General features: G+C 43.8%; 2 protein-coding genes across 2 annotated transcripts; both read left to right on the forward strand.

Annotated features, from left to right (window-relative positions):
* Positions 1–204: 204 nt before the first annotated feature.
* PCDHA2 (protocadherin alpha 2) lies at positions 205–3027 on the forward strand. Its single transcript, XM_011939675.1, has one exon. The coding sequence runs from the start codon at positions 521–523 to the stop codon at positions 2993–2995; it is 2475 nt and encodes an 824-aa protein (XP_011795065.1). The 5' UTR covers positions 205–520; the 3' UTR covers positions 2996–3027.
* Positions 3028–7134: 4107 nt separating this feature from the next.
* LOC105510140 (protocadherin alpha-3) lies at positions 7135–9768 on the forward strand. Its single transcript, XM_011939772.1, has one exon. The coding sequence runs from the start codon at positions 7285–7287 to the stop codon at positions 9766–9768; it is 2484 nt and encodes an 827-aa protein (XP_011795162.1). The 5' UTR covers positions 7135–7284.
* Positions 9769–10760: the final 992 nt, after the last annotated feature.

A 10760-nucleotide genomic window follows, 5' to 3' on the forward strand; every position in this document is an offset into this window, starting at 1 on the left:
CATAGAAATAGAAAATAGAACTGTGGTTACCAGAGACTGGAGTGAGAGTGAAAAGGGGAGTTGTTGTCTGATGGGTATAGAGTTTCTGTTTTCCAAGATGAAAATTTCGTAACAACGTGAATATACTAAATATTACTGAAATGTACACTTAATCATAGTTAATATGGTAGTTTTTAATTTTTATGTTTTTTTTTTTACCAGAGCAAAAAAGGGTAAAAAGGTAATATATTTTAGGGCTTAAAATAGGTATTTTTTCCAAGATGAAAGCTATGAGTAAACTTAAACCAGAAAATTGACTAGTTTTAAGTCTACAGAATAAACAACAGAGCCTTCGTTTTAGCCACATGATGTCGCTGTCCACCATAGAGTGTTCTCTAGGAAGAAAAATACCCAGAGCCCCTTTGTTACTTCAGAGAAGCGGAGGAATAAGAGAAGAAGCAGGACTTTAACAGGGACTAGAATATTTAAATTTTTTGCAAAATATGTTCCTCTAATTTGATCCAATCGTTGCGGATTGGTAATGGCGTCTTATATCAGACGGGGCCGAGAGGGCTGGACATGGCTGCTCTCGCTTCTGCTCCTCGCAGCCTGGGAGGTGGGGAGCCGCCAGCTCCGCTACTCCGTCTCTGAGGAGGCCAAACACGGCACATTCGTGGGCCGCATCGCGCAGGACCTGGGGTTGGAGCTGGCGGAGCTGGTGCCGCGCCTGTTCCGGGTGGCGTCCAAAACACACGGGGACCTTCTGGAGGTAAATCTGCAGAATGGCATTTTGTTTGTGAATTCTCGGATCGACCGCGAGGAGTTGTGTGGACGGAGCGCGGATTGTAGCATCCACCTGGAGGTGATCGTGGACAGGCCGCTGCAGGTTTTCCATGTGGACGTGGAAGTGAAGGACATTAACGACAACCCGCCAATATTTCCAATGACAGTAAAGACTATCCGGTTTCCCGAATCGAGGCTGCTTAATTCTCGGTTTCCTCTAGAGGGAGCATCTGATGCAGATATAGGAGTAAATGCTCTTCTCTCCTACAAGCTCAGCTCCAGTGAGTTTTTCTTCCTAGATATACAGACAAATGATGAACTAAGCGAAACTTTGTCTCTCGTGCTGGGGAAATCGCTGGACAGAGAGGAAACTGCTGAGGTTAATTTGTTACTGGTGGCTACTGATGGAGGCAAACCTGAGCTCACGGGCACCGTTCAAATACTTATTAAGGTATTAGATGTAAATGACAATGAACCAACTTTTGCCCAATCAGTTTACAAAGTAAAATTGTTAGAGAATACTGCAAATGGGACCTTAGTGGTTAAATTAAACGCTTCTGATGCAGATGAAGGATCAAACAGCGAGATTGTGTATTCACTCGGTAGTGATGTGTTCTCCACTATACAAACTAAGTTTACCATAGATCCCAGCTCAGGGGAAATCAGAACTAAGGGAAAATTAGATTATGAAGAAGCAAAATCCTACGAGATTCAGGTCACTGCAACTGACAAAGGAACCCCTTCAATGTCAGGACATTGTAAAATTTCATTAAAACTTGTGGACATCAATGATAACACACCGGAAGTCTCAATAACGTCTCTCTCACTTCCCATCTCAGAGAATGCTTCCCTGGGCACGGTCATTGCTCTCATCACGGTGTCGGATCGCGACTCTGGTACTAATGGACATGTCACCTGCTCCCTGACGCCCCACGTCCCCTTCAAGCTGGTGCCCACCTTCAAGAATTACTACTCGTTGGTGCTGGACAATTCCCTGGACCGCGAGAGCGTGTCAGCCTATGAACTGGTGGTGACCGCACGGGATGGGGGCTCGCCTTCACTGTGGGCCACCGCCAGCGTGTCTGTCCAGGTGGCCGACATGAACGACAACGCGCCGACGTTCGCACAGTCCGAGTACACAGTGTTCGTGAAGGAGAACAACCCTCCGGGCTGCCACATCTTCACAGTGTCAGCGTGGGATGCGGACGCGCAGGAGAACGCGCTGGTGTCCTACTCGCTGGTGGAGCGGCGGGTGGGCGAGCGCGCGCTGTCGAGCTACGTGTCGGTGCACGCTGAGAGCGGCAAGGTGTACGCGCTGCAGCCGCTGGACCATGAGGAACTGGAGCTGCTGCAGTTCCAGGTGAGCGCGCGGGATGCGGGCGTGCCGTCTCTGAGCAGCAACGTGACTCTACAGGTGTTCGTGCTCGACGAGAACGATAACGCGCCGGCACTGTTGGCTCCTAGGGCTGGCACCGCTGCCGGCGCGGTGAGTGAGCTGGTGCCGTGGTCGGTGGGTGCAGGGTACGTGGTGGCGAAGGTGCGTGCAGTGGACGCAGACTCAGGCTACAACGCCTGGCTTTCGTACGAGCTACAGCTGGGTACTGGCAGCGCTCGCATCCCGTTCCGCGTGGGGCTGTACACGGGCGAGATCAGCACGACACGTGCCCTCGACGAGACTGACTCGCCTCGCCACCGCCTACTCGTGATGGTGAAGGACCACGGAGAGCCGACGTTGACAGCCACAGCCACCGTGCTGGTATCGTTGGTGGAAAGTGGCCAGGCACCCAAAGCCTCGTCGCGGGCGTGGGTGGGCGCCGCGGGCTCAGAGGCTACGCTGGTGGATGTCAACGTGTACCTGATCATCGCCATCTGCGCGGTATCCAGCCTGTTGGTGCTCACGGTGCTGCTGTACACGGCGCTGCGGTGCTCGGTGCCGCCCACTGAGGGTGCTCGCGTGCCCGGAAAGCCCACGCTGGTGTGCTCCAGCGCCGTGGGGAGCTGGTCTTACTCGCAGCAGAGGCGGCAGAGGGTGTGCTCTGGGGAGGACCCGCCCAAGACGGACCTCATGGCCTTCAGCCCCAGCTTATCTCAAGGTCCAGACTCCACAGAAGAGAGACAGCTCTCAGAATCAGAATACGTCGGAAAGGTGAGTCTTTTAACTTTTCTTGCCAATTCTAAAATTATTCTTTTAAAAAAATTCTATATGATTTCTACTAGTTATTTAGATTCATAGTTCTTCATTTATTTTATATCATCCTACTGTGCAATATTGAATATGAATTAGAGATCAATTTCTTGAATTTACTGAACAATTTACTTAAACAATCTACGTAACTGTTTTCTTATTTTTACATTTTGGCATTTCCGTCATTAAGTCATGAGTAATAGACCATGAAAGCCTGAAAAACACCTCAACAAAATTTGTAAATTAAACATTGCTCTCTTTTAAAAACTGAAAATCACAATCAGAAGATATTAAAGAATTTGATTATATAATACATATTTTCAATTGACACTGTCTATCCAATCTGTCAGATAGTGTTTGGAATAACCTATATCCTGGACATTTCTTAGATTTTCAAACTAGCTTTGGATCAACAATGCCCTTGTCTATGCAGTAGTTAATAAGTTACATTTTTTTTTTCTTTTGTTGTTGTTGTCGAGACAGAGTCTTGCTCTGTCACCCAGGCTGGAGTGCAGTGGTGTGATCTCAGCTCACTGCAACCTCTGCCTCCTGGGTTCTCCTGCCTCACAGCCTCCTGAGTAACTGGGATTACAGGCGCCAACCACCATGCCCGGCTTTTTTTTTTTTTTTCTTTTTAGTAGAGACAGAGTTTCACCATGTTGGCCAGGCTGATCTTAAACTCCTGGCCTCAAGTGATCCTCCCTCCTAGGCCTCCCAAAGTGCTGGGATTACAGGAGTGAGCCACTGTGCCTGACCTTTTTATTTGTATTTGAAAGCAGACTGAGTGGATATTTTAATGCCAGAATTTCCAAAAGTACGTAGCACAGGTTGTTAGAACAAAATGACAGCACTTAGGAATAATTGCTAATCTTAAGTATGTTTTTTATAAGTAAAATAACCCGCCGGGCGCGGTGGCTCAAGCCTGTAATCCCAGCACTTTCGGAGGCCGAGGCGGGTGGATCACAAGGTTAGGAGATCGAGACCATCCTGGCTAACACGGTGAAACCCCGTCTCTACTAAAAAATACAAAAAACTAGCCGGGCGAGGTGGCGGGCGCCTGTAGTCCCAGCTACTCGGGAGGCTGAGGCAGGAGAATGGCATGAACCCAGGAGGCAGAGCTTGCAGTGAGCTGAGATCTGGCCAGTGCACTCCAGCTTCGGTGACAGAGCGAGACTCTGTCTCAAAAAAATAAAATAAAATAAAATAAAATAAAAATAAGTAAAATAACCCATTATTTGGTATAAAGATTTCACACTGATAAAATTTTTGAGTTATCAGGCAAAAATAGAGAGTACTGAGAAAAGAGACCCTCTCTATTTTGTTTAATTTGAAAATCTTAACATTTAAAAATCACACTGGGGTTGTTCAGGTGGTGGGACTTTTTCTTCATTTAAGTGGAGACTACCCAGTCTTTATGTTAACGGTTGATAAATCATCCTTTCAGTATCATTATCATTAGGCCAATGTGTACAAGCCTCCCACTGCAGAGAATGTGTACCTTTTGCTGGCGTCTAATTCTATGCGTGGGAATACATTTTCTATTAATGTGAGCTCACTCAATTTTACCTGGAAGCATCCATATTCCTAATTGAATTGGAATTTTTCCAAAAGGTGAGGTCTGGTCTTGGATGACTACATTTTCATTTGAAACATTTATTTTGGGTAATTAAAACACTGAACTCTACAAGTAAATGCTACCCTTGGAAAGAATTTTTTTAGCTTTTCCAACCAAAGGAAGATGTATTGCAATAAAATAACTGTCTTAAACTGTCCTCTACTGCTTGGTTCTTAGTTATTTGCTGTTTATTCTAAATATATGTGCATATTGATAAATCATAGAACTAACTTCCATTAGTGATCTTACCTTTAGCCATTCCATAGTTAGGTCAGAATATCCATTTCCAAGTTATACTTGACCACTATGTTAAAAGCGTAAATGATACGCTTTTAAAATTATATTCACATATGTCCAAATCTCCAGGAATCACAATCTGTTGCTCTATAAGTTTTTTTTTTGATTCTTATTTACATTTTTTTCTTGGTTGTCTAAGAGATGTCTAGGTGGTAGTAGAAACTATTCACTGATACTTTATCTACAAAATGGCTTATTTCCTTGAATATTACCTTTATCTCTTAATAATCAGTATGGAGTCTACTCTGTTATAAATTCCCATGTGACATCCCATTTTGCAATGAGTATAACTCTTAAAGGTACTGAAAAGCATAGTATTACAATAAGTTGTCAAAGACATCTCATTAATATGAAGTCCAGGCGGAGTCTCGCTCTGTCGCCCGGACTGGAGTGCAGTGGCCGGATCTCAGCTCACTGCAAGCTCCGCCTCCTGGGTTTCGGCCATTCTCCTGCCTCAGCCTCCCGAGTAGCTGGGACTACAGGCGCCCGCCACCTCGCCCGGCTATTTTTTTTGTATTTTTTAGTAGAGACGGGGTTTCACCGTGATAGCCAGGATGGTCTCGATCTCCTGACCTCGTGATCCACCCGTCTCGGCCTCCCAAAGTGCTGGGATTACAGGCTTGAGCCACCGCGCCCGGCTATCTCTCATTTTCAAACTAGCTACCATCTTTCAAAATTCAGCAAAGTGGTAACTGGAATATTAATAGCTATAATTATTTCTTAGTTCCATGCTTTTCAGAAATAATTCTTAAATGTTTACTTACTTCATAATATAGCACAATAGAATCAGTTAGAAATTATGTAAGTTTGATATTAACAAATATCATTAATTTAACTTACATTTTTATTTATATTGCTTGAAAAAGTTAATTCAAAATATTAATTTATTTATTCACAAAAACAACAATTGATAATTTATCCTATTCTAAATATGAATAATAAAATCTGCATAAGTTGCAGTCCTGGCTTCTATTTAGTGAGTACACAGGAAACAAAAGCTGAAATGAAAACTTTTCCCCCAAATATTTAAATCACGTGTTTGATTTTATTTTGAAATGGTCTGGCTATAAGCAAAAATTTGTACATTCTTTTATTTCTCTAAATTTGACCTCTTTCCATGAATTTTCTTTGCCCCACTTCCAAATGCTGAGAGAATTCATGCTTCTTACTGAATTCACAGAGATCTTTAGAATGTTTTATTATTTAGTGTTAAATATGTTGAGTAAATACTGGGTTATGTTCCTAGGTTACTTTTCTCCCTACACTGGTTGGTTAAATCATCAATTCTTTAAAGTAACAACTTTTAAAGAAGCTGGAATCTAGAAATTCATCAGGAGTGGAGATCATCAAAAACATAATTATTTTATATTGTTAACATTTTAGTATATACAGGTAAATTCAAATACATAAAGAGTGTGGAGAAAATTAAGCCTAATATATTCTTAATTGATGTGATGTGAATGTAGCAAATATACAAATCACATTCCCACAATAGGAAACAAATTTCCTGTTTGAATTTCTCTGTAAGGGACTGACTTCTTAAATCTTTATGTAAGTAACAGTCAAGACAGTTGACGAGGCCGTAGTTCTTGAAAAAGGGGCATGGGAGGGAATTATAGACACTCTACAAATTTAAAAAACCATAAATGTACATATTTTAAAAAATTAACAGTTGCTGTAATAATATAAAATAGATACATATATGTTTTAATATACACAGCACACATACACTTTTAAATACTTTAATGTCTCAATGTTTTGCTGATCATTAATCTGAAAGGATCTGATTTTTCTGTAAAATGTAGCTTGGGAGGTAAAGAGGTTAATGGTAAGTTATCTTGAATCACATTGAAATCCCATCGTACCAACAGTTAATATCATTTTACTTAACCTCTATGTGTTTATAAAAAGCGAATAATATTAAAACCTGTTTCAGAGGATTGTGAGAGTTTAACGGGATAATTCCATTAAGACAAGTAGAAAAGTGGCTGTCACATGGGAAACATTTCCAATAGATGTCCACTGTTAAAACAGGAATCACAGTATTTTACTGTATGTCATTAATTAGCACAATTGATAGTGAATTAGTATAAAAGTTCTAAGGAAATATTTAGATAAAATATAAGGACTTTGAGGAGTGACCGAAGGATATTACAACTGAAACTACAAATTTTGGGAACGTTCAAACGACATACAAGGAAAAGAAGATATATTTACATATTTAATACTTACACATTTAGCCACATGATGTCGCTGTCCACCACAAAGTCTTTCTCCACAAAAGAGAGCGTGCATTACGTATTCAGATACTGCTTTGCTTCATCCTCTCTAAAATTTAACGCCGAGGAGTTTAAGAAATGAAGATAGGGAACTCGAATTATTTTTAAAGTTTGGATCAATGTAAAGGCAATCTAATATTTGGAAAATGCTCGCAATGTTCTCCTGGCGAGAAGATCCTGGAGCCCAGTGTCTGCTGCTTTCTCTTTTGCTCCTCGCAGCCTGGGAGGTGGGGAGTGGCCAGCTCCACTACTCCGTCTCCGAGGAGGCCAAACACGGCACCTTCGTGGGCCGCATCGCGCAGGACCTGGGGTTGGAGCTGGCGGAGCTGGTGCCGCGCCTTTTCCGGGTGGTGTCCAAAACACACGGGGACCTTCTGGAGGTAAATCTGCAGAATGGCATTTTGTTTGTGAATTCTCGGATAGACCGCGAGGAGCTGTGCGGGTGGAGCTCGGAGTGTAGCATCCACCTGGAGGTGATCGTGGACAGGCCGCTGCAGGTTTTCCATGTGGACGTGGAAGTGAAGGACATTAATGACAACGCGCCAGTTTTTCCAATGGCTGTAAAGAATCTGTTTATTTCCGAATCCCGACAGCCTGGCTCTCGGTTTTCGCTAGAGGGCGCATCAGATGCAGATATCGGAACAAATTCGTTGTTGACTTACAGTCTTGATTCCACTGAATATTTTACCTTGAACGTTAAAAGAAATGATGAGGAAATTAAATCCCTTGGACTCGTGTTGAAAAAAAATTTAAATCGAGAGGACACTCCTAAACATTATTTACTAATAACAGCAATTGATGGTGGGAAACCAGAGCTCACTGGCACGACTCAACTAAAGATCACTGTTTTAGATGTAAACGACAACGCCCCAGCGTTTGAGAGAACGATCTATAAAGTCAGATTATTCGAAAATGCACCAAATGGTACCCTAGTGGTGACCGTTAACGCCACAGATTTGGATGAAGGAATAAATAAGGATATCGTATATTCTTTCAACACGGACATGTCAACAGATATTCTGTCAAAATTCCATTTAGATCCAGTCAACGGACAAATCAGTGTAAAGGGTAACATAGATTTCGAGGAAAGTAAGTCATATGAAATCCAGGTAGAAGCCACGGATAAAGGAAATCCTCCGATGTCAGATCACTGCACAGTTCTACTCGAAATTGTGGACATCAATGATAATTTACCTGAGTTAGTTATTAAATCACTATCTTTACCTGTATTAGAAGACTCGCCACTTAGCACAGTCATCGCCCTGATCAGCGTGTCTGACCGTGACTCAGGTGTCAATGGAGAGGTCACCTGCTCCCTGACGCCCCACGTCCCCTTCAAGCTGGTGTCCACCTACAAGAATTACTACTCGTTGGTGCTGGACAGCGCCCTGGACCGCGAGAGCGTGTCGGCCTATGAGCTGGTGGTGACTGCTCGGGACGGGGGCTCGCCTTCGCTGTGGGCCACGGCCAGCGTGTCCGTAGAGGTGGCCGACGTGAACGACAACGCGCCAGCATTCACACAGTCCGAGTACACGGTGTTCGTGAGGGAGAACAACCCGCCGGGCTGCCACATCTTCACGGTGTCTGCGCGGGACGCGGACGCGCAGGAGAACGCGCTGGTGTCCTACTCGCTGGTGGAGCGGCGGGTGGGCGAGCGCGCGCTGTCGAGCTACGTATCGGTGCACGCGGAGAGCGGCAAGGTGTACGCACTGCAACCGCTGGACCACGAGGAACTGGAGCTGCTGCAGTTTCAGGTGAGCGCGCGCGACGCGGGCGTGCCGCCTCTGGGCAGCAACGTGACGCTGCAGGTGTTCGTGCTGGACGAGAACGACAACGCGCCAGCACTGCTGACGCCTCGGGTGGGTGGCATCGGTGATGCAGTGAGTGAGCTAGTGCCGCGGTCAGTGGGTGCGGGCCACGTGGTAGCCAAGGTGCGTGCAGTGGATGCTGACTCAGGCTACAACGCGTGGCTTTCGTACGAGCTGCAGCCGGGGACGGGTGGCGCGCGCATCCCGTTCCGTGTGGGGCTCTACACGGGCGAGATCAGCACGACGCGTGCCCTGGACGAGGTGGATGCCGCGCGCCACCGCCTACTGGTGCTGGTGAAGGACCACGGTGAACCCCCATTGACCGCCACGGCTGCTGTGCTGGTGTCGCTGGTGGAGAGTGGCCAGGCACCCAAGGCCTCCTCCCGCGCGTCCGCTGGCGCCACGAGCCCTGAGGCTGCACTGGTGGATGTCAACGTGTACTTGATCATCGCCACCTGCGCAGTGTCTAGTCTGTTGGTACTCACACTGCTGCTATATACTGCTCTGAGGTGCTCCTCGCCGCCACCGGAAGGCGCGTGTGGGCCGGGCAAGCCCACGCTGGTGTGCTCCAGCGCGGTGGGGAGCTGGTCATACTCGCAGCAGAGGCAGCAGAGGGTGTGCTCTGGAGAGGAGTTGCCCAAGACCGACCTCATGGCTTTTAGCCCTAGCCTTCCTCCTTGTCCAGTTAGCCGGGATAGAGAGGAGAAACAGGATGTGGACGTTGATCACTCAGTCAAAGTGAGTAATTTTTATTCATTCTTTCCAAAATGTCTTTTTCATTCCTCAATGTTTCCACTATTTTGGAAATACGTTAATAGTTAAGTATGAATTATGTGATTCATAATTAGACTTTTCCAGTTTTTTGGTTTTGTGGTTAAAATGCCAAGATTTTTGTTGCTAATTTTTGAACCAAATCAGCAGTAAGTCATGAGATCCACACTTGTAATTTTGTTTGTTAGCAGGTGCAGTAGTAGGATTATTTTATTGCTAAATGCCTGGGTATAAGACAAATATTTTTTCTTAGATGAGTTTCATTATTTAGAGAATTTGATTTCGACTCGTTTTATATTTCTCCCTACACAATGCTTCTTCAATATCTTTTGCCACTTTTCATTTGGACTTCCTACTACCTGTTAGTACGAATGTTACTTGCTCATTTTATGAGTTCACCTAAATGCTTATAATTCCCTATTGATTATGCTTTTCCACCTTCAGTTTCAAAAATTAGATCATTACACCTGTTGTCTTTTATGGAACCTCTTTTATTCTGTTATTCATTTGTTTGGAGTGTCAATCCTTCTTTTTCACTTGAATATGATTCATTTTAGGCCTTGAGCTCTTATTTGGCAATACTGTTTATTGTTTCTTGATTTCCCAGTTGGGAGAAAAATCGAGAATAACAATTGCATTTAGAATTGTGTTTTTGTTCATCTTTAGTTTATCACTACTTTATTTAATACTACTTTAATAATACTACTGTATTATGTGTTCAGATTTATTTATTACTAATAACTAAAATATCAATATGAAGTGAAAATTTAATAGCTCTGTAGTATATTTATATGTTCGTTTTAAAAGAATGTTTTAAACTTGTTAAAATAATTTTCAATGTGAACAGTATCTTGAAAATAATTATAGTATCTAATTTTAAAACTACCCCTACTAGCAAAACTTTTCATTCATTAGTGTCTTTTACATACCATACTAAGGATGTTAATATGAAATAAATTTGATAAGCCAGTGTTATAATGTTATTACTGGTTACCTTCTCTGAATAGCATCCTGCCTATTAATGTGTGCCATGCAGTAAGTAG

The sequence above is a fragment of the Colobus angolensis genome, unplaced genomic scaffold, assembly GCF_000951035.1.
Source record: "Colobus angolensis palliatus isolate OR3802 unplaced genomic scaffold, Cang.pa_1.0 Scaffold183, whole genome shotgun sequence".
NCBI classification, from domain to species: Eukaryota; Metazoa; Chordata; class Mammalia; order Primates; family Cercopithecidae; genus Colobus; species Colobus angolensis.

Excerpts from the sequence above, each read along its gene's own strand:
- PCDHA2 (XM_011939675.1), top strand. The coding sequence starts at position 521 with ATGGCGTCTTATATCAGACGGGGCCGAGAGGGCTGGACATGGCTGCTC.
- LOC105510140 (XM_011939772.1), top strand. The coding sequence starts at position 7,285 with ATGCTCGCAATGTTCTCCTGGCGAGAAGATCCTGGAGCCCAGTGTCTG.